The following is a 24,568-nucleotide window of genomic DNA, read 5'->3' as shown; positions in this document are numbered from 1 at the left end:
ACAAGACTCATTATCCTATCAAAGAAAGCTGTTAGGTTGGTTTGACATGATTTATTCTTGACAAATCCATGCTATTACTTATCACTTTATTATCTTTTAATGTTTGCATATCAACTGCTTAATTATTTGCTCCATTATCTTTGCAAGTACCAAAGTTAAGCTAACTGAACTGTAATTCCCCAGGTTGTCCTTATTTCCCTTTTTATGGATTGACACTACCATATTTTCTGGCGTATAAGACGACTTTTGATGTTAAAAAACATCCCCCAAAAATCGGGGGTCATCTTATACGCCGGGTATACAGCTTTGCGGCTTTGCAAAGCCTCGGGGGAAGCCGGCGGTGGGGCCCCTCCGCAGCTTTTCAAAGCCTCAGGGGAAGCCGGCGGCAGGGCATCCCAGGCGCGCCGGGGCTGTCCCGCTGCCGGGGCATCCTCAGAGGCTTTGCTCCCGGTGTCCCTGGTCTGCTGGAGACGGTCCCCAGCAGACCAGAGGCACCGGGAGCAAAGCCGAAGCGGCGGCGGGGTGCCGCGCTTCTGAGGCTTTGCTCTAGCTGGGGTATAAGACGAAACCCTATCTTTTAACTAAAAAATTAGGGGGTCGTCTTATACGACCAGTAGCCTTATACGCCGGAAAATACGGTATATTTGCTCTTCTCCAGTCCTCTGGAATCTGTCCTGTCTTCTGTGACTTTTTGAAGATAATTGCTAATGGCTCAGATCTCTCCTCAGTCAGGCTCCTTGAGTATGCCAGTAGTTCATCAGTCCCCTGATGTCTTAAAGACATCTAACTTGTCTAAATTTATAACTTGTTCTTGTCCTTACTTTTGCTTCAGAACTTACCTCATTTTCACTGGCATTCACTATTTTAGATGTCCAATCGCTACTAAATTTTGATGAAAACTGAAACAAAAAAAGTAATTTGCCATTTCCACATTTTCTGTTGCTCTGTGTGTCTGCAGAGACAACAGGCCTTACCGGTCTAATCTAACTGAAGACAATACAATTTGTGGTGTTTGAACATAAATAGTCATAGAAAAAGTTCATGAATGAGAAAAATACTGACATGAGGTTTGGTGATCATGTGTCTCAGTTACAAGGTGAGCCGTGCTGTGACTCCCTTTTTAGATCCTCTTCAGTTCTCCCCTCAGGTGACAGGACTGGCTTCCAGCATCTTAGGAACCATGCTGTCTTCCCACTCAAATAGGGTTGCAACCCAGCGATCAGTCTAACGGCTATATTAATCTGAGGGGCCCAACTGTGTTTGGCATGTGAGCCCTCCTCCTCCAGGAGCCTGTGACGGAGTAAGTTTATGGGTGATGCTCAAACAGCTTCTTCAAAACAAAATAATATTTATTTGCCAAAGGGAACTCAGCCCTTAGGAAAAGGGATTAAAACTAAAAAGTGCCTATATGTATCCTAACTTACTGATTTGTGGCCAGTCTATCCATAGCGGAGGTAGATCCAGCCTCAGAGTTAGTTCATATCTTCACACACTCTTTGCCTCCGTCTATCAGCGTGTCAGCCTCAATCTGCTAACAATCCTCTTACACTCTTTCAGCAAGGCAGTTCCTATAATTGATTATGTCTTTTGATCTGTCTTTCTCTTCGGCCGTAGCAAAACGGCTGTGTAACCTTGTTGGCATCATGTAAGTCGCTTCTTTACAACTAATAACCTATCTACTATATTTGAGTGTTTACATGGACATTCCTTATCTAGGTCATTGGTTTTCCTTTTCCTGCTTGGTTCCTCCAACAACCATTTTGATCTTGCCCCATAGTAAGTAATGTATCCAACATGCAGAGTTATGCACAATATTCATAAAAATTAAGAGATATTTCCCTGTTTGGCACATACTATGCTATCAAATGCATGCTCTTCACTGTTTATTTCTAAAAAAAAATTCCTGAATCTACCATGGGCAAAGGAAACAAAAAGAACAAACCACAACAAGCACTTGAATTATAATGAAATTTAAAGTTACAATCAAAAAGACACATTTCAGAATATAAACAATTTCATCTCTTCCAATTTTTTGATGATATAGGCCCATTTTACATATAGTACAAAACTGATGGAAATAAATGAATGGAGTAAAAACAAAGTCTCCTAAAAATGTTGTAGGGACAACATGGTAGTTCTCCTGTTATATGCTTCATCTTTTCAAATCTCTGTTTTTAAGACCAGAGCCAGAGAACTCGAGATTGCCCTTGTTGAATTGCTAAAAGTACAATACCAATTTGCCACAAATCCCTCATTCTGGATCTGGGCAGATACCCTATTTCCTCACTATGGAGGTACACAAGGGTTAATCCTGTAGCCTTGTTGAGCTATGCCACATAAAGGATGATGTTTAGCCCCACTGAAAATAGTGAGATCTTTTCCATTGGTGACAAAGTTGGTAGGATTTCACCCATAGTACTAACTATTCCTTTCTCAAAATTCTGGAGATCTAGGATATCACCTCCATGATTTTCCTGTCCACAGCTGATCTGACACATCTAACACTGTTTCCAACCATGTGTTGCCTGACCATTATACTTTTTCAGGGCCATCTCAATAGTTTTAAAACAAAAACACATTAACATGTTTGAAGATCTTTAAGTTCATCTTTTTTTGTTAAAAACATTGGTTGTAGTACATAGTTTACCATACAGTATCAACAAAATGCACTCAACTTACATGCACAAATAAACAATAGCACATGGACTTAATATTGTCATTTTTAAATGACCACTATTACAACAGCTGACATTTAGCTACTGATTTGTTCTTAAGCACTCAAAAATAATGAGAACAAAGTTAGTGTTCCGATTTTAATATTAGTGAAGTACTGAACCTTGAGTATTGCCCAAAGATTTAAATGCCAATATTGTAATGGAAAACACTGCTGAAACGACTTTGTGCAAAGTACCATACATTAGAGTATGGGGTATTTTCAGCAACGTATTACACTTTGATAAATATTAGAGGATCCCCATAAATTGATGTTATGTCATGTCTATAGTCAAATAACAATGTATTTACAGTAAAACTGTAAAAACAGTCAGACTGCTATCCAAAATGTGTTTTATGAGATCTCCATTTTAAAAAAAATACAAAAGACTAATTATAGCTGTGTCAAGAAAACAACAGGGAAGAACAGTAGTCAAAAGAAGAAAAGTTTTTTTGTGAACTGAATACATATGCAAAGGGGAAAAAATCAAATTGTTCTGATAAATTTGAAAGCATCCAAGCACCACGTAAAAAGACAAACTTATATAGGAAGGATAGCTATACTATCTTACTACAAGGGACATTCAAACTGTATCATATACTATGGGGATTCTAACGGAAAGTTTATGAAAAGTCATGTTCCTTCTTCATCTATTAGTATTAAAGGGTCAATACTACTGTGGCAGGGACTTTGAAAGTGGTCAAGAGGGAGATGACATTTACAACCGAGGAGACGAACTGCTAATCAAACATGTTACACCAATAAGGAATTTCCTAAAGCAAACAAAACATGTTATTTCATGGAATTTAATGCAACTATTAATATCTTTCTCTAGATTGGAAAAACTCAGCTTTCTAAGGATACAGGGCTGCCAAAATAAAGTGCCCTAAGCTCTGCTCTAGGTGTCTTCTTCCATATTGTACATAGAGAGGGTCCTCTCTAACTATTACAAATTCATAATTATAGAATTAATGGGTCATATACTAAAGTCTTACAAATATTTAATATGGTAATTGCAACTATAAATCACCACTCACAAACAAAATTATATACAGGGCGTCGAGTAAAAGTAATAAGGCAAAAAAGGGGGGAAATATGCTTTTCCAAATGCCTTCACAGCAAAAAGCAATAAACAAAGGTCTAGTTTTAACTGTGAATTATATTCTGCAAATCAGATCATCTAATCCAGACTAATTTTTTTTTTTACTTCTATTTGACTATCAGAGAAGACTTGAGACCACCTTTTAAGCATTTTTGGCATGAGCACTCATTCACCTTAAGATAGCTTTCAAGAGAAAGACAAATTTACCATACTGAATTTCTAAATTGTGCCTGCAAACATTTGCAAATTTAAAAAAAAAAAATCCAATAGAGTTTAAACAAACTATATTTGCACGAACTTACCTAAATATGCATGCATTCACAGAGACATTTGTTCTATCCATGCCCACTTCATACCCCCCAGCTGCATTCCTCTCACACCCACTTTCACTCCATCTCATCTTTCTACGCATACGCCTAACACACACGCTACCCCGACAACTTACTCTACCACCAATGTCCCACATTCATTCCACTCATTCTGCATACACACAGTCACTCACTCTACATACTCACTCTATGCATGCATCTTCACGTGTGTACATGCATAGATGTCCACTCCATACAACCAAGTAAGTTCTGCCCAGCTGTGCCGAACACGTTACTCACAATATACATGCTGGCACCCCATCTCCAATTCAATCTATGCTGTCATTCCATGACCCAGAAAACTAATCTAGTATTTCCATCCAAGCCAGCTCTCATGTTGCACAAGAGGAGAGAGCGCCTACCACAGGTTTCACTGTTTATAGACAGCCCAGGACAAGGATGGATGTTCCACGCATGGAAGTTCCATCCCTCCCATTAAACATTCCAGGCCTATGGTTCCTTATTCCTTTCCTGTCTCCCCACGAACTCTCCCCAAAAGCCTTCCACCCCATGAGCCCTACTGTTTGGGGGACTCAAATGGGGGCCATTCCCTATTCCACACCAGACATGACCCGGCACTAAACTCAGCTGGCTCCTGTCCCGGCATCTGAAGACAGCTCAACCTCCATCGGAGGATTTTGCTACAACAGGGTGTTTCCCATCACATGGGTATGGAAACACCACTCCTGGCTAGTAGAATTAGAGCCAGCAGAGCTCAGTGCATAGGAGGCAGCCATGTCCCTGCCTCTAAAGACCTGGGGGATCTGTGGGATTTGGGAGACAGTGGGTTCTTTGTTCGCAGCTCCCTAAAGACTAGAGATGGGGAGTCAGCCAGGTACTGAAGACCTATGGAGGGGAGGGGCTGGCCACCAGGGCCCATCCCAGAAGACTCCTAAAATAAGAGAGGGGTTGGAGCCAGAGTGGGTAGTTTGATGTCAGGGGCCAGAAGCTCACAGCCACAATTGATGATAAAAAGTCTCAGAAAGGGAGAGCAAAGGCACATAGGCAGATGTGGGAGCAGTAGCTCTCCTGTAGCCCTCAAGCCTTACCCAGCCAATGGGCAGTGGAGCAGAGCTCTTGTGCACTCTACAGGCCATTAGTTTGTGTAGCTAGGGATGTGAACGACTAGTCGCTTCCCCACCGCCCTGTTGCCTATATCAGAAAGAGGCAGCAAGGCGGGGGAGGGAAGAGGGCGTGTTTCAAAGAGGCAGCACCGTGTGGAGCCCGGGGCCAGTGGGGGACTGCTTGAGTCTCCCACGGGCCCCGTGCTCCCCACATTGCTTTTGCCTTTGAAGTGTAGCAACAGCCCTGGGGCTGTTGCTACACTGCAAAGGTGGAGGCGCTCTTATCGACTACTGAATTAGCCTATTAATCAAAATTTAACATCCCTATGTGTAGCAGCTCCAATTAGCTCTCGTTCCCCATGACACACAAACAGGAAGAAATTTGATTCTTAAAATACTGCTTCAGGAAAAAAAAAAAAAAAAAACCAAACCTGGCTGACTATATAATAACTCTAAAGGATGAGGCACCACTAACAACACTCACCTTGTCAAGAAATGTAAGCCTGTAAGCAGGTCTTGACAAACGACAGTGAAAACCGCTTTCCAGTCCCATACTGCACAAGACCCACATTGTGCATGCACACGCCGCCGGTGAACGGGGCGCGCGGCTGAAATATATTCACCACGGGCGAGTAGATTCTATAGTTTGTCGAGCACTGCTTGCAAGTAACATTAGCTAGAACTGTGAAGGAGAGCAAACCAAGTAGTAGTGGGTAGCCGAAACAGGCCTAAACTGAGGCAATGTGAAATGGTGGCTCAGAGGACAAAAAAAATACCTGCAAAAATACTTAGTGATGTCATTCCAATCATCTGCCAACTGGCTTCACTGATAGTCTGGATTGGAGGACCTGAGGAGCAGCAAGGACCCTTTTTGGCATGCATTTACAAGTTAGGCAGCAACTGTGGAACCCCAAAATCTACACAGTACATCCAGAGCAGGCAATGTATTACTAATCCTGTTACAGGACGAAGGTGAGAGGGAATTGGTAAACATTAGCTGCTATTATAAATGAAAACATTTAAACAATTTACATTAAATAAAAATCTAAATGGTATCTTATAAAAAGATGTACTAAATTAGACAGAGCCACAATAAATTAGTGTATCCATAAAACAACATGCTGAATGTTTTGTTCCCAAGTCTATACATTGTTACTGTCTGTTAATTCCTAAATATTCTGACAGCATAACTGAATAATTGAGGTACATTAGTTTACACTTTTTTGTATTTGTAAAAAGGTTAATTTTTCTCTTCCACTTTTTTTTCTTCATCTCCAAAGAAGAACAAAGGAAACATTCCTAAAAGGCAGCCAATGGTCACTCCAATAGCTTTACCCTAAGAAAAAAAAAAAGAAATTAGGCTTTTCTTAGTCCAGCTGCTACTCATTTACACAGCAGTAACACCCCCAAGCAGGAAATAGATCCCAATGCACTAGCTCAGTGGGCAATAATTTTTGACCAGGGGCAACTTTAGAAATTTTTGAAGTGGCCCCGGGCTGCCTGGAAGGTCCAGGGCCTCAGGTGGAAGGGGTGGGGCCAGGGCACTTCCAGGTTTTCCCACCCACAGACCCTGCTTGGTTTGAAGGAAGGGGAGCACTCAAAGTCTTTGCCCCTCCATAGAGAGAGCTGCCAACTGTTCTGAACAGATGGCAGTTCTCTTTAGGTACCCACTCCCCTAGTGGTGGGAGGAGACTTTGTGTGCTCCGCCCTGCTTCCCCCAAGTATATCAGGGCCTAGGGAGGGTGAGCACGTGAAGTCTCACTTCTTGTCCCCGCCCAGCAAGGGAGCACCATGCTTAGAGTCAACCGCCAACTGCTGCTAAGCACTGAGCCCCTTGCAGGGTGGGAGGAGGCTTGCCAGAGGAGGCTGTGAAGGCTAGGACTGTAACAGAGTTTAGAGAAGCTAGATAATTTCATGGAGGTAGGTCCATAAAAGGCTATTAGCCAGGAGATAGAAATGGTGTCCCTGGCCTCTGTTTGTCAGAGGCTGGAGATGGATGGCAGGAGACAAATCGCTTGATCACTGCCTTCGGTCCACCCTCTCTGGGGCACCTGCTGTTGGCCACCATCGGTAGACAGGATACTGGGCTAGATGGACCTTTGGTCTGACCCAGTACGGCCGTTATGTTCTTATGAGGAGACTTCATGTCCTTCCCTCCCGCTCCCAGACCCAGATTGGCCTGGGGGGCGGTAGGACCTCGCAATCCGGATCAACTCGCTTTGCAGGCTGGATCTAGCCCGCAGAGGCCCTTTTTCCCACCCCTGCACTAGCTCCTGTAATAGCACATAATTAGAAACTAACCCTGCCCTGAAGTGCAAACAATCAAGAAGAGGAGGTGGAGAGAGAGATATAAATGTGCAAGGAAAGCAATCAGGGTAACATGTAAAATTCATTCAATGGGGAGGCGGGGGGTTTGCCCCAAATCTGGCAGCATATAGAAAGTGGTGGAGAGGAACGCATGACTGACAACAGTGGCATAAGGAGTGGAATATACACCATAATAACAGAAGAGTGTGAATAAGCAGTCAGGTCCAAACTATGAAGGGTCTTGAACGAGAACTTGAATTTCATATGATGGAGATGGCGGCAACTCTGGAGGGATTCCAAAGAAGGCATGACAGAATGACAGACAAGGAAGATGCCTTAGCAGCTGCACTTTGGATGGCATGCAAAGGAGTGAAACAGGTGTCAGGTAGGCCAGAGAAGAGGTGGTTATTGCAGTCAAAATGGGAGATGAAAGGCTCGTAAGATTTTGCTGCATGTGTACAAAGAAACAGGTCAGACTTCACAAATGTTATGGAGGAAGAGCCAGCAAGATTTGGGCCCACATGAAAAGGAAAAAGAACATATTGTGAAGTGACAAGTCAGGAGTGAGTGGGAAGGTTTTGGGAGGAAAGACAGTGAGCTTAATTTTGGCCATATAAGATTTAAGTTCGTGGTAAGACATCCAAAGAGAGATGATGCTGTAAAGCAAGACTGGATAGAGGGAGGTGGCAGAAAGACAGATTTGAACAGAAGAGTGGATGCTGAAACTATGTGAAGGAATGAGAACTATGAAAAGATGTACAGGAGTTGGACTCTCACAATCACCACAGGAAAACCAGGAATGCTACAAGCTGAAGAATGTTCCATTCAAAACGTTTAGTACCTGTACATAAGGCTAGACTCACAGGGGTTCTCAAAGTTCACTGCACCGCAACCCCCTTCTGACAACAAAAATCACTACATGACCCCAGGAGGGGTGATGAATGAGCCCATCTAAGCCCTGCTGCTCCAGGTGGGAGAGCCAAAGCAGAAGCCCAAAGGCCTGTAATTTGAGCCTCTCTGTGTCCAGGGCTGAAGCCTTTCGACTTCAGCTTTGGCCTCAGGCAATGGGGCTAAAGCTTTGGTGTTAGCCCTGGGCAGCAAGGCTCAGGCCTTGGGTTAAATCTGGGGCCCAGCAAGTCTAAGGCCTGTTGATCCCATTAAAATGGGGTTGCCACCCACTTTGTGGTCCTGACCCACAGTTTGAGAATCACTGGGTTAGAAGATTCATTGCTCCTTTTGCTGCTGGTGGTATTACATCAGGACATACAAAACACACCTCAATATGTAGTGACTTTTCCTGTATTTTTTTTACATTAATTTCCACCCCTGTAAAATATTCCTACGTTATATTTTCATCTCTTGCTTGGATACTCTCTTCACCTTGCAACTGTAGCATCTATTTCATCTCAATAAGTTGCCCTTAGAAAAAAACCTGACAAATTTATTTCCCCCCCATTTGAAAGGAGTCAATATCAAACATTTCAGTGTTTAATAGAAAACGTTTTTTTTATTTTATTTGTAAAATGATGAATATCCAGTAATTCTGTAAAATGATTTCTATCGTAAGTCTGGGTAGTAGATATTCCTTTAACATGCACATTTTACTTAGAGGAAAACTGTTTTCATATCCAGATTTTTATATATATTAAGGATTGGAATTAGATTTGTACATCAATACAGATGTATTGCCAGAAATCATTTAACAAATCTGATAAGAACAATGAATGCAGCACCCAAATGTTCTGAAGGGCAAGTACTGCCACCCATCACACTTTGGAGACACCCGCCTAATCTCACCACCACAAATGCAAGTGGTGTGGCTATTTTCCACCCCTTAAAGAAACCCATCAATTCCCACTGCAGCCTGCCTCTAATCTCTCAGATGCAACTCTAGATCTGCCCCCTCACCACTTGACACAATCATTATTATTTAACAAATACCAAAAGGAAATATTATATTTGGCAAAAGAGAAAAAATTTGGATTCATCCCATTCCTGCCGATGACCTATGAAAATTACACCCGAACTATTCATAAGCATATTTACCACGTGCGCACTGAGACGTGTTTGCCACATATCAGCTTGCTTGGGAGTCAGATCAGGAATTGACAGGCCCATTCTAGAAGCTAGAGCTTCAACATAACCTGCAAGACTAAAAAACAGCCATATGTTAGAAACACTCAACTTTTGGATTTTGAAAATATATTAGTTGGAGAAATGCACAACTGAAGTTAAATTTCTTGTGCAAATGTAGCTGTAACTTGCATCCATTTTTTTCCTTCTGCGGGCTGTACTGCTAACCCACCAGTTTCTCAAATTGAGGAAAATATTCAGAAAGTTCACATTTATATTTTAAGTGCATATTTTTGACTAATTCACTCCCTAATTAGCTATGCTTTCCAAAAAAAAAAAAAAAACTTCACGCAATAAGACCTGGACGTTATTGCAGCTTGGCACATTTTACAGTAACTTTATACAAAAATATTTCACCATTTAGCAATAAGACTTTTTCAATACTAGAAAGAAATCCAGTAAATATGTGAGAGCAATTATTCATGGAACATTCTTGCCTATTATACATTTATGTTTTAATAATCAGTTGCTGAGGCCTAATCCTGTGTTCAATATGCTTTTTTCCTATGGAAAACAGAGCTGAAAACTCACAGCCACTAATTTACCATTGATAACTACTTAATCTGGAGGCTAAAAACATCTCTCTCATATATACCTTTTTCTTAAAATATAACAGTACAATTGTAAAATAAAAGTCACACTGCATTTTAATGATGAGTGTTCAGCATATTTGTGATCCTTACTATACAAGTAACTACATGGCAAACAAAAGTTGCCATTTTTAAAAAAGGAACTGAAAAAGTGTGTTTCAGAGAAAAGTTATCAGCAGAGTTAACTTAATCTATTTAGCCTTTTTGCAGTACTGTAACTGTGTTAGTCCCAGACAAAAGAGAGAGAAAAGGTGTATGAGGTAATAGCATTTATTGGCCCAACTGCCTGTGGTGAAAGAAACTTGCTTTCATACTTACACAGAGCTTAAAAACTTGTCTCTTCCACCAATAGAAGTGAGTCCAATAAAAGCTATTACCTCATCCACCCTGCCTTGCTATTTCGCTTGGCAGATTAAAGAAAATTTAACTGCTGCTAAAATATGAGCTTTGTGATTCTTAATGGCCCGTAGAGTGTATTAAAATTGTATGAGGCACTGTATTTGTACATTGTCCCTCCCGATACAGGTAAAATTCCAAAAAATTACTAGTTTACATGCAACTCTTCAGATTTCTCAGTTTTCCAAGAGCCACCTCCTGTTACCATGATACTCTCTTGATAATAGCCTGCTACTTCTATTCAAAGCTTTGGCAGTATTCCAAAGCATGTCTGGAGCTTTAGCCACTTGCTGAGGAACACTTAGTATTAATAGTGCAGTGTTACCACACTGAAGAGGAATTCAAGTTAGGATTTTCTTTTTTAACTAATCTATGTGAAAGGCTAGTCGCACTTATATCCCTGGTTGGAGATGGCAGGCTGTAGCACAGTAACAGTGGATGAAGTGAGTTTGGGAAGGACTTGGACTGCCTGATAAGCCTCAAGGAAAGAATTATGGAACTCCAGGTACCACAAGTCCTCCAGAAATAACCACCAAATAGGGATCATATTCCCAGGATGCACGCCAGCCGAGCAAACCTGCCTGAAGGCAGTTCGTCAGAACATTCCAGATCACCTGTCGAGACATACTTAAAGTTACATCACAGGGACTGAAGGATGCAGAATCTATCCAGACTACAATATGAAGTTAAGGTTGCCAGGTGTCCGGTTTTGTTGAAACCATCTGGCAACCCTATGTGAAGTCCATTTTATAGATTACGCTTAAACTATTTCTAACAACTTCCATATTATTTCCAAGTTATTTGAAGATACTAACACTAAAGGTTTCTTACTGTTGGGCTTTGTTCTCCCAAAATGAGACAGAGTTGACCTGAGGCTTAAGACAGCATACAATGCTATCTTCAAAGATCTTGCCCAAAGTCTTAAATACCGAGTCCACAAACACCTGGTGGCACCTTCATATTTTTAGCACAGAATGCATGTCATGCTGAGATGAAAAAGGAAATTTTTACAAAATCCCTCTTTAAAAAAGCTGTTATCTTCAAGAAGTGAGAGCTAGGACTCCCCTAAAAAGAAACTACAAAATAGCTCTTCCAAAATAGGTGTCAAATCTTGAAGCAAGTAACTTCAATTAATAATGTTTTGCAAATGTGTGATCTGAAGACCTGGTAGCTGTTCTATATATTTCCTATATTAAAACCTAAACGTGACTTAAGTGTGCTCTCTTTGTTGGAGCAGCAAAAATGCTTGACAGGTGTCTCATCTTGTTAATATCATAAATAGTGCTAATAAAGACTGATACCCATTTTGAAAGTCTTTGTGATAAAATAAACATCTCATTTTATTTATTATAAGCAATTAAAAGTCTTTAGATGTTTATGAAAAGATCTAATGCTATCTAGGCAATGGAATAGGGACCTCACATCTAAAATACAGAATTTCGATTCAGCAGGTGAAGAATGAAGATTCTGTGGGGAAAAGCTAGCAAACGCATGAACTGATTTACATGAAAATCTGACAGTACTTTGGAAATAAGAGATGGAAGCAATCTCAGTTACTCTACCCATGTGAAAAAATGTATATAGAAGATTAATCCACAAGGGTTGAAATATACTTATTCTAGCAGCTGATGTTAACTGGCATCAGGAATGTTAACTTCACTGTTAGTAGATGAATTGGACAATTGGATAGAGGTTCAGTGGGGACATCCAGAAATGAAAAAAGCACTAAATTTAAGGCCCATGTTGAAGCAATCTCTCACAGGAGAGGGCAGAAATATTAACAAGCCCTTAAATATATTGACTGATTTATGAGAGGATGAAATACAAATTATCACTGCCACACAGGTAATCTAACATCATTGGAATTGAACACTGAGATGGAGTGTAATCTTCAGACCTTGCCCATAAAGAAAAATGTTTGCATTTGGCAGTGTATTTAGTAAGGATTTAAGTAACAGTTAACTGGCTAACTGAGTAGTCAAAGGAATTTCTATCGCAGGTCTGGCCTTACCATGAGGCGAACGGAGGTGGCTGCCTCAGGTGCCAGATTGTGGGGACACGCCACTAGGACCCAGAGTGTAGAAAATTGTGTCTGCTGCTGGTGCATATGTAGGTAGCAGAGCAGTACCATAAGAGGAGTAAAACAGGAAGAAGGCAGAATTGAGACCTTTCAAATTTTTGGCCCAAGAAAGGGGGCATAGGGCGTCATTTGAGCTCCCCACCTCAGGTGCCAAAATATTGTGGGTTGGCCCTGTTCCATCGACTACTTGATTAGTTGTTAAGAAGGGGGTGCTTGCTATTGCCATTATGGCTCTGCATTTTAAGTATAATGAGACACGCTCGTCTTACTGCATTTAAAGTGCAGAGCCGCAGCGGAGTTAGCTCCCAGAGCCGGCGTAAGCAGTCCCGGCTTGCGCCTGCTCCAGAATTATTGCAGTTCTGCCTCCCCTGCCCTGCCTCGCCACTGCGGAAACAGTGCTGGGAGGAAACCAGCTTTTAAACCAGCTCCCCCCACCTCTACTGCCTCCGATACAGAGACGGCGGGGAGGGGGCAGTAGTCAAGTAGTCACTCGACTAGTCGCTTAGATCCCTAGTATTTAGCCCTTTCTGAAGAAGAATGTTCTGTACGTCTAAAGAATGTTCTCTATTGAGAACATCCAGATATCATCCAGGCTGTGAAAAACAGGGAGGCTAAGTTTGGTGGCATATCAGACCATGTCTATGGTAACAGTTCTTCCAGAACCGTGAGTATAATAGATGAATGATATAATGATAAGCGGAGGACAGCAGCATTTGATCTGAGAATCAAACCTGTCCAGCTCAAGCAGGAACTACCTGTATAAGTCAAGTCTTTTCTAGCCATATTATCGAACACGCCTGAAATTAGTGGAAATGGAGGGAAAGCATACATCACACAGCATACATCAAAACCAAAAACCCATGAATCGTGTGCTAGATTCCAGAATCTTTTCCACTCAAGAGCCAAATATCACACACTTCCTGTTTTAAACAACTAGGATCAGTACTTCCACTCAGACAGCGTGAGCTGTTGACCTGTGAATAGACTTGAGTCATGCCTGAAATAGTCAGATGTAACCTGGTAAATGTGCTTCATGTACACCAAGCATATGGCCCAGAAGTCTGAGGCATATCCTTATTGTTATTTGAGGGTAAGTACAGAAGTGAGCAATCAGATTTTTTTATTATTTGAAATTTGTTCAGCAGGAGGAATGCTTTCACTGCTATTGAGTCTAGAACTTCAATGAACTCTGTGTATGGTTATGGGGTCAGATTAAGGTTGATCCTCAAACCCAAGAGTGAAAATAAATTACGTTCTTTGCTGCCGCTATGACCTATATTCATCACTTTCACTACACAAGCTGGTCTTCTAGGTAACGGTAAATATGCAATAAATATAGTCCTCGGCATAGACGGGATGCATACTAGCAGGAATTTTGTTAATATCATCTGTACAGATGAAATTCCAAAAAGTCGTACTCTGAAAGAGCCATAAAACAGATATTTTTATGCATCAATACATGTAGCGCACAAAGTAAGTGTCTTGCAAGTCAAAGGTAATGAATCAATCCATGGGTTCAAGTGCAAGGATAACAGAAGCAATCATTACCAAGCGGAACTTGGCACATCAAACTAGTTTGTTGAGTTCTTGAGATTTTGAATTGGACAAAAGTCACCTTTTTTTGCTACTACGAGGAAACAGAATAGAAACCTTTTCCCGTATATTGATGAGGAACTAACTCTATTGCTCCAAACGGGGTGGTAGTAATCATAGGAGGGGAAGGCACTCCCTTCCCAAAGCATTTGGCATGGCACTGCCCACACTCTGCCCTAGAAAGCCTACTGTAGGCATACTGGAGGTCAAGTGTTGAGGCCCCGAGCACCCTCCCTCCCCAGTGCTCTGGTGCCAGGGAGCCTGGGGCCACATGCCATCCCATCTCTGCATGGTGCTGCCAGGCAGAGCCTGGACAGAAGGGACATGGTTAGGGGCAGGGAAGGAGGGGCTTGCCTCCCCCAGTCCTATCTTCACCCACTGCCCATGGCTCCAAACTTGATCTGTTCATCGGTCTTCTGATGCATGACACTTGTGAAAATAGGGGACTAGGAATGGTGGTAGGAAAGAGACCAGGATTGAAATTAATGGAACAACGATCACCGATTACTTGAAGGCCCCATCAATCTGAGATGATTGCCACCAAGCTTCCAGGAAACAAGTGAGAACCAAAAGGGCAGAGTAAAAGAGCATGCATCCTCATGGACTACTCCAAGATCCTTGAGTAACATATCAAATTTGATGCCTGTCTCTCTGACCCAACGGAGGAATTCTAGAAGAGAGTAGTGGAGCTGACCGGTACTTCTGATATCTATCCAGATTTCTTTCTAGAATGCTGAGACGGGTCTTTGGAGTTGGGAATATAAAAAAGAAGAATACTGAGCACTCATATCTGGAGAATGAAAACGGAGGATGAAACTAATTGGCTTTATAAACTCTTTTCAAAAACAAATGAGCTCAGCGTGCAAAACGAGTCTTAAATGCAGAGGTTCATGTGGCTTGACACTGAATAGATCCCAATCAAATAGCAAATTTCCTATTGTCACTTGCATTTCTTTTGGTAAACCTGATGCAGAGAACCAAGATGAGCATTGCATCATGATACCTGATGCCACTGAATGAGCACTCAAATCAGCAGCATCTAACATAGCTTGAAGAGAAGTTTTAGCAATCATCTGCTTTTCTTCACAAATAGCTACACACTCATCTCTATTTTGAGCATAATTTGTCCTTAAACTCTGATAGTCTGCCCCTAGCACTTAATCGTATGTAGATGGCCTGGCCTGACACTCTGCTATCCTGATCTGTAAAGATGCTGTCGAGTAAATTTTATTTCCAAAAATATCCAATCCCCTTAGGGACAGATTGCCCAGTCTGCTTGAATCGCTCACTGGCTGCAACAACAATCAGTGATGATGAAGCCAGACAATGATGTGATGATAAAGACACTCAAATCCTTTTGAGGACATGCTACGCATCTTGAGCTTGATGAGGAGAGCAATCAGCATTATAAGAGTTTGCGGCAGGTGACTCATGAATAGATTTCATATTCTGCGAGAGAGCTTGTCCCTCAAAATACCAACTAGTAAGGCCACAAGGGCCAATATGGGCATGGTTCCTGGACTATATGGGAAAGAAGTTTGGCCAGAGGAATCAAAGGCTGTGTCTAGACTACATGCCTCTGTCAGCAGAGGCATGTAGATTAGCCAGATCGGCAGAGGGAAATGAAGCCGCGATTAAAATAATCGCGGCTTCATTTAAATTTAAATGGCTGCCCCGCTCTGCCGATCAGCTGTTTGTCGGCAGATCGGGGCAGTCTGGACGCGCCGCGTCGACAAAGAAGCCTTTCTTGATCGGCACAGGTAAACCTGGTTTCACGAGGCATACCTGTGCCGATCAAGAAAGGCTTCTTTGTCGACGCGGCGCGTCCAGACTGCCCCGATCTGCCGACAAACAGCTGATCGGCAGAGCGGGGCAGCCATTTAAATTTAAATGAAGCCGCGATTATTTTAATCGCGGCTTAATTTCCCTCTGCCGATCTGGCTAATCTACATGCCTCCGTCGACGGAGGCATGTAGTTTAGACGTACCCAAGGAGCGCAGTAATAAGAAGCATCCTCAGGTTAAATAGGAAGAACTTTTCCCAATGCCTGCCAAGACTTATTTACTTTCCATTTGTGCAATTTCTTTTTTGGCAATGAAGAAACCTCTAATGCAGAAGCCATGTCAGGAGATACAAGGATCTGAGTGAGACTTAAATCCATAACTGGATTGAAATGCTAGTTCAAAGCTATTTTCTTTAGAGGCAAACCCATTCACAAACACTTGACAGACCTGCAACATTTTATTTGCAAATTCAATATGCAATTAATAAATATGCAAATAAAATGTTACCGATTCACCAAAATATGTACCTTAGCCACCGCAAACACTCCAATCCTGACTCCTGCCCCCACCCATATTACGTTATTCAGCCCTGGCCACCAGAGCAGCCACCCACTGGGTGGCCTTGACCCCAGCTGCCCCGTCGCACAGCCGCAGCAGGCCCCGGCTACTCTGCTGGAGCAGGTCCCAACTGCCTATCACACAGCCTCAGCCGCCCCCCTGCAGCACTGCAGTTGCTCTCCACTCGACCCCAACAGCTGGGCCACACAGCGACTGCTGGAGCTGGAACTGGGGCTATGGTGAGGCTGCCCCAGTATGGACAGCCTCACTGTGGCTCCGGCACCAGCCGCAGACCACCCACCTGCCAGCCGCCCCACTCATCCTGCTGCTGCGTGGGGAAGTGGGTGAGAAGGGAATTCTCTTATGGGGAACCTCAGCAGCCGGGGCTAATTAAAAGCTGGGCGTGTGGCCGGGCAATGTGCTGCGGTCCGGCAAGCAGGCCTGCCGAGTAAAAAGAACAATCCCTCATAGGAGGGATGTGGCTTGAAGCCTGGAGAGCGGAGCTCTGTCATAAGCTGTTGCCTTTAAAAACCACTACTGCTAACCAACTATAGGTCGGACCTCTCTGGTCCAGCACCCTTGGGACCGGGCAAGTCCCGAAGGAGGTTATTTGCCAGGCCAGGGGAGGTTCCTTGCTACTGGTTCCCCAGCCCACTGACCCTCCCAAACTCCCCACCTCAGGCCGCCATGACTCACCTCTGCTGCACCCCTGACTCTAGCCCCGCTATCGGGGCTGCCGCATCTCCAGCCCTGCTACCGGGGCTGCCATGGCTGCTACATCTCTAGCCTCAGCTCTGCTACCATGCTTGCCACTACTACGGGGCTGCTACGTCTCTGGCCCCAGCTATGCCATCGAGGCTCTGGCCCCAGTCCTGCTGCCGTCAGACCCGCTGGATTCCCAGCCCAGCAGGGCACCCAGCTGTTAACCCTCCTGCCACTGAGCTCCCAGCCAGGATGCTGTGGGTCCAGGACCATGGATGTTCCTGGACCAGAGATTCCCGGTTTTGGGAGGTCCGACCTGAAACCGAAACTATAACCCAAACAAACTGCCAACTAGCAGATCAAGTACTGAACAATCAGAGTCTTACAGAGGGATGTAAGTACTATGTGGGGCAGGCACCTGTCTCGGTCAGTCTCAGAGCCCAGGTTGACCAACTTGGGTTTACGCTAAGGTGCTAAAAATAGCAACGTGGACATTTCCTCTCAGCCTACAACTAGGGATCGAAGACCCAACCCCACCTTTTCCTTCCTCTGCTCCTCTTTGCTGGTTTCAAAACCCAAGCTTTTTGGCTTTTATTTTTAGCCTTATACCGCAAGCCCTAAGAGCCTGAGTCAGTTGACCCAGGCTGTGAGACTCGCTGCCCTGTTTTGTTGGTTTCCTGTGCAGTGCATACACACACACGGTTGTTCTGACACACAGTGAAAGGCAGTTATAAGGAACTCATCTGCACTTGGGATTACTGTCCACTTTATGTGCTTGGGGGATAGAGGAATGAGGGCACGTACTGGACACTGCAATTAAAAACGTGCCAAACTCCCGTGTGGGAACACACAAAAACCATAAGTGGGTGCCACATGTGCAGTAATTCAAAGAAGAATGTAGCTTTATTTCTTAACCAAGCAAGGAGAAAAGGGAAATCATCATAATCTTTAAGGATACCTAGTTTATTAAAATACATTTCAAGAACCAGAAACATCAAAAGCGATTTCTACAGCATATCACACTTCATTGGAGAGAAGGGGAAATTGAAATCAGTAAATAAAATACTTCAAGCAAAATCCGAACTTACCCCAGTCCAGCTAAATCTGAAACAAGATTTCCCAGAGCAGCAGCTGAAAGTTTGAAAAACAAAAATACTCTTTTACCAGTCGGTTTTGTAAAAGAATAATTAAGACATATAGTGTAAGTATAATTAAGTATATTCTCTTACACTAGGATTTCTTTTAGCAGCAAATTTTGGAAGCGCTAGGAAACAATTTATGTAATAGGCAGTGCACTTATTTTCCTGAATTAAATTCAAGATACTCAATTCAAACTTGGAACACAACAAATTTTCACATTGTAGTTAACAACAGCCACAGTAATCAGCCAACTTGATACATCTGATGCAAGGAGTCCTTAGTCTGAGCCACAAAAAACAGCTTCCAGTCAGTTAGCAGAAGCAGCAACACTGACACTAGAAGTTGTAAAGCTAGGTCTCAGATTTTCCATAATGTGGCACTGGTATCCATGAACAATTTTAGTCCAAGAAAAGATTTCTGATAAAATGGCTGAAAGAGCAATGTTTTACATTGCACGTATTTAAAATACCTATGTTGCAAAAGCAGCAAAATTCACAAGCAGGTTTACTTTTTTTTGTTAGATTTGTTTTTAATTAAATGAACATTAAAAGGACAAAGTCATTTTATAGATGGCAAACTACTTCCTCTTGCCTCCTGAGCTGCTGTCCCACCTGTTAAATCCTGAAAATTATAAATTGCTGCATTCCAAAATGATAGAGATCTATAAAATAATGAATTGTGTGGAGAAAGTCAGTAGGGAAGTGTGGTTTATCCTTTCACAAAATACTAAAACCAGGAGTAACTTAATGATATTAACAGGCAGCAGATTTAGAACAAACATAAGGAAGTACATCTTTATACAACACACAGTCAATGAATGGAAGCTGTTTCCAGAAGATTCTGTCAAGGCCAAAAGCATAACTGAATTCAAAGAGAGTCACTTGAGTTAATAGAGGATAGGCCCATCAATGGCTATTAGTAGACACGGTCAGGGATGAAAGCCATGCCTTCGTTATCTATATACCTCTGGTTGTCAGAAGCTGGGAGTGGATGACAATGTTCACTCAATAATTGCCCTGTTCTGTTTGTTCATTACCACTGAAGTATCAGGCACTGGCCAATGTTAATGAGTTAACCAAAAGTTACTTGGAATAATTTTGTAGCAAGACAGAATTTTGCAGAAGAATGATATCTAGATTTATACAAGACATTCAGTGGTACTTCCATGTCAGCATTTAAGTGCTATTTTCTCTGCAACTGGAACTTTAGAGTTTTCTTTCAACTAGTACGATAGAATTAAAACAACATGTTGTAAAATATTGGTAAGCAGACAAGATCATTTAAACACACTTAAGTGCTATAGCCTGTGGGTCTGTTTTTGCTGATTGCCCTCATTACCGTGTACCTTATTTGGAATCACAGGCACATAAATGCTTGTAGAATTAGGCCTTTGATTGTTTATAGCTTCCCTACAGAACACCACTTTGTTAAAAGTAACGTAACAGCTGGATATGTATGCAACTTATCAATACCTTTAGAGGCTATTTCAGTTGAAAACCCCATTACTACAGATGGCATACTTACTTTTAACAACTTAGAGTTCATGCTCTTGGAACAAGATTAAATTATGGATCAAGAAACAGCTGCTTCAAATCCATGTGGCTTATTTGCAGCCTAGATTGAAGGAATTTGCTATTTTACTCTATTTATTGTGTTTACATTACTTGCCTGCCATAGTAGTTATTCCCAGGACAACTCCAATTGATAATTCTATTTGGGTTCCCTGAAAATAAAAAAATGTTTCCTGTCATTATTTGAGACATTAATGGTCTGAAATAAGATGAGAACATTCATATTTCATAGACTGATGGCTGCTTACTTGTTATTTACAAGTACAGAGGTAGATAAAAGTAGAGAATACCATCCCTTCTATTTGACCAATATATCTTCCTCCAGCCTCCCCCAAACCTTTAAAACACAGGCCTCCTTTCAGTTATTTAATACCTCATCTAGTCATTTCATGTTTTATATTTGTTTCACAGTGGCCACCTAGTGGACATGACAAAGCGAGCCCCAATCTTAGCACACACATTTCTCATTTTAATTCTCTTAGCTAAATGTAAAACTAATACAGGTTATAATTATTTAAACACATTTACATCTTCAAATGCTGAACAAAATAATAAATACGCAATGCCACATGAGACAGTTCAGGCCTCTTTTGTCAGACGGGGAAGATGACAGAAAAAGATTAAATAGCAAGCCCAATGCTCCCGATTCAGTGGTAAAAATCAAGACTAGATGTAAGATTTTTTTACTCTACTCCATTTCCTATTCCAGTAGTTTGCCTTCATAGAATGTTCCCAAAACAATTCCTAGAGTGTGTTACACAGATGTTCAGACTAGATGATCACAATGGTCCCTTCTGGCCTTGGAATCTATGAACTAGGTAAAATATTTGAAAGTATTCCAATTATAAATCCACTAAAGTAATAAATTATTATATCTAACAAAAAGCAGCAACAGCACTTACAGAATTTTCACAGGACCATTTATCACCAAATCTCAAACATTTTCTACTAAACATTAAGCATCACAGCACTCCAGTGTGCTACGTATGCATTATAACCATTTTATAAATGAATCAGATGTTGCATGACATCTCTCAGGACACTGACTTGCAGTGTGACAGTCAACAGAACTAGGGATTCTTGACTCATTAGACCACTCACACTGCACAGATCTGTAAGAGCAGAGAGGGGAAAAAAGCAAGTTCTTTTCAAACCAGGCAAAAATAAGATCAGTTCTAAATGTGTCCCTTCAGACATAAGCACCCTTATTAGAAAGAGGTAAAAAAGCAAATTTTGAAAATATTCTGTATAAAAAAAAAAATTTAAAACCATTCCCAGTACAAGTACTAAAACAGGACTGAAGTTATAATCATGGTGGGAAAAAGTTTCCTACAAGTCATAATAAAAATGAGGAGTGGAAACTATGTTCATTTAATCTGAGATACTACAATTTCTTTATCAAAATCAGACATAAAGACAAACTTACTGCAGCAATCATAATCGCATTATCCAAGAATCCAAAGCCTACAAAAGGTATTGCATTGTGGAAGAACACTGGAAGAAATGAGCAATAAGAGGTGAGAATATACAGCTGAGTTCACGAATACACATAAATCCAAATTTCAACTGTTCTTCAAGTTCTACACATCAGATTTAAAAGATTAATTGACATTCAGTAGTCTCTCTCCAGCCACTTTTATAAGGCTTGGTATTGTCGTCCTGACTTTTTTTGTTTTCATTGGTAATGCCTGCACTGCAATAGAACAGTCAGTCCCAACCCTCAGTCCATGGACCAGTGTCGGGCCGCGAACCGCTGGTTGCTGGGCCTCGGCACACTGTCTGAGCACGGGGTGGGTGTTGCGCTAGGACTGAACAGCAGCAGGGAGGGTCTCTGGGAAGGAGCTTAAGAGTGGCGGTATAGTGCTAGAACCCAGCAGCAGTAGCAGGCAAGGAGGAAGCCATCACTGGGCTCAGCCCCTGTAGCAGGGGATTCTGAAGCAGGCTCTGGGCCGGATCCCCAAGCCCCAGGGGAGGGGGGGGAGAGTGGGGGAGAGCGGTGGCGGAGGGGGGCACTACTGGGCCTCCAGAGCCCAGACTACAGCCACGAGAGGTAATCTCCATCAGGGCCGGTCCCGCTGCTCCCCAGGAGCCACTCCCAGGGCAGCGCCCCCAGCCTGGCCAGCCCCTACCCAGCCTGCCCATTGCCCCAGCATGGGCAGCGCTTGGGGGGCAGGTAAGAGAGAACCCCCCCCCCCTCAAGAAGCAGTGCTTCGCTGCCCTGGAGCTACAGGGGGAGGGTTTTGCCTTGGGCTGCTCCTAGAGGAGCTGGCTGCAATCCCTGCCTGGGCCCAGGGAAGCTGCCGCCAGCTCCCAGCGTGTGCAGAGCAAGGGGAATCCAGCCCAGGGTGGGACAGGAGGGGGCTGAAAGAGGGTTAGGGGCAGATAACGAGGGTGAGGGGGATGCAGGAGGCACTGAAGGGAGGTTAGGAGTATTCAAGGGAGACTTAATGGGTGGATGGGAGCAGAGGTGCAATGGAGGGGAACTTTGAGGTGAGTGACGGGGAGGCTAGGGGAGACGCAGGGCAGGGATTGTACAGAAGGAGATGGGGGAGATACAATAGCAGCTCCTCTACTCCATGGCGCAGAAGGGGGGGGAAGGGCAGAGGTGACTGGTGGTAGCACTTGGGGGCACCAGCTCCTATGCCCCGGACAAAATTTCGGAAGCTGCTAAATAGGGTGTCCCAAATGCCCCCTGCCCCTGTAGGTGCCCTTACCTGGACCCTTCCCTCTGCAGGCACCCGTCACCCCTGGGGAAGGGGCTGCCTCATCCAGCAGCCAGAGGGGAATTCTTTCTGGATTTTTTTTAGTGTTGTAGATATCTGCAAAGTCTGACCCATTACCGACTGGTAACATTTCATTTGCATATTCACTATTTGCACCACGAATATGCAAATAAAATGTTGCCAGTCTGCCAAAAGTTTGTGAATAGGTTTGCCAGTCTGAGGTATAAAAAAGGTTGGGAACCACTGTAATAGAAGACCCACAGCATGACTGCAGCTGGCCCAGGTCATCTGACTTGGGCTGCAGGGCTACAAAATGGTTATGTAGATGTTTGAGCTCAGGCTCTGAGACCTTTAACACATTCCTGGAACTGTTGTTGGTTTTTTTACACTAAACTCCTAACACCAAGGAGCATTTCTTCCTTTATGGTCCTTAGCCAGTGCAAGACACGGTCTGCACCTAAATCTGTTCCTCAATTTCTTGCTTGAAGAATGGAGTTTCACCTCCATTTTCTGCATTCCCAAACCATCTTTTTCCCCCCTTCTAGTCTCACCTTACCAACGACAGGTCAAAAGAAGAAATGCCACTTGATAGAACTCAGTATAAACTTGGTATGGGCTATGATGTAAGTACCTTTCATTAATAATCAAGCTTTCATTACAGCACATTTTTTTCTCCTTTTTGCTATCATCATCATCTCTTCTGCCTCAACAGCTCTGATCTTGTGAGCACTTTGGGAAAAGAGAATGTGTCTTTGTATGTATTTATACTGCTCTGTCTTAGTGGGGCTTCAGTCCTGACTAGAGACTCTGGATGCTACTATAATATAAATATTAAACAGTATACCATATATAACTTAAAAATAAATGCAGGAAATAGACTCATTTTTACATCTTTTCTGGTATATTCCCAGTGTTTCTGCCATATACTAGTTTTTCCCAATAGTCTTAAAGTCTACACTCTGTATTTTGTAAACATACAGAGAGTTACAACCACATGGGAGAAGGGAATGGGGTGTGTGTGTGTTTGTGTGCGTGAGAGAGAGAGCGGGAGGAGTGAGCATTGATTTCACTTTGAAGGGAAATTGAAGAGATAATAAAAACTGTGACTGGTACAGCCAATTGAGAATACCCATTAGTGGTACCTATACAAACCCATTTTTGCAACTAAAAAAACATATTTGAGTAAATTTCTTTTTTTTCCCTCCAAATACTTATGGTCGTGTTTATAATTTTGGAAATATTCTACATAACAGTAAACACTTTCATACATGCATTTGAAAATGTGTAGGGGATTGTGACTTGTAAACATCTGGCATGTTAGCAAGCTTGAGCACTGAGGACATTAAAAAGGCAACAGAAGACACACTGCAACATCTATTGCTAATTATGGATCTGCAACAAGGGCCTGATGAAACTCTTAAATGAAGTCAGTGAGATTCCAGTAACTTCAAGAGGCTTTAGCATTGTCCTACAACAAATGTACGCAACTAAAAAAGGAAATGGGTGTAGGAGTGTGTTTGTCCACTGATCTGCAGGAAAAATTACTTACACTAACAGAGCTGAACACAAAATTTGTCAGGGACAGTTTGGAGTGAGATGTTTTTATTTCCTGTTTCATTAATTATCTATGATTGAAATGAAGGTTTTATGTATTTGTTCACTGTTTCAATTACTCAGTTTGGTCACTGCATACGAGTAACACTTTGCAGGCCAACAAGCATGAATACATGTGGTAATCTGAAAT

At 42.5% G+C, this 24,568-nt stretch overlaps 1 protein-coding gene across 2 annotated transcripts in view; it reads right to left on the bottom strand.

Moving 5' to 3' along the window:
* Positions 1 to 1,954: 1,954 nt before the first annotated feature.
* The window catches only part of TMEM65 (transmembrane protein 65), a 52,747-nt gene continuing 30,133 nt past the window's right edge, over positions 1,955 to 24,568 (bottom strand). For both annotated transcript variants that reach the window (XM_075920159.2, XM_075920160.2), the window contains 5 exons: positions 21,528 to 21,595; positions 20,199 to 20,253; positions 18,479 to 18,521; positions 9,601 to 9,706; positions 1,955 to 6,583 (listed from right to left, as the gene is read on the bottom strand). In XM_075920159.2, the coding sequence (XP_075776274.2) occupies positions 6,488 to 6,583; positions 9,601 to 9,706; positions 18,479 to 18,521; positions 20,199 to 20,253; positions 21,528 to 21,595 (368 nt within the window). In that variant the 3' untranslated portion in view covers positions 1,955 to 6,487. The remainder of the gene's footprint in view (positions 6,584 to 9,600; positions 9,707 to 18,478; positions 18,522 to 20,198; positions 20,254 to 21,527; positions 21,596 to 24,568) is intronic.

The sequence above is a fragment of the Pelodiscus sinensis genome, chromosome 2, assembly GCF_052426305.1.
Source record: "Pelodiscus sinensis isolate ZL-2025 chromosome 2, ASM5242630v1, whole genome shotgun sequence".
NCBI classification, from domain to species: Eukaryota; Metazoa; Chordata; order Testudines; family Trionychidae; genus Pelodiscus; species Pelodiscus sinensis.
Note: the sequence above shows the minus strand (reverse complement) of the source record. Positions and strands in the feature narration are given on the sequence as shown.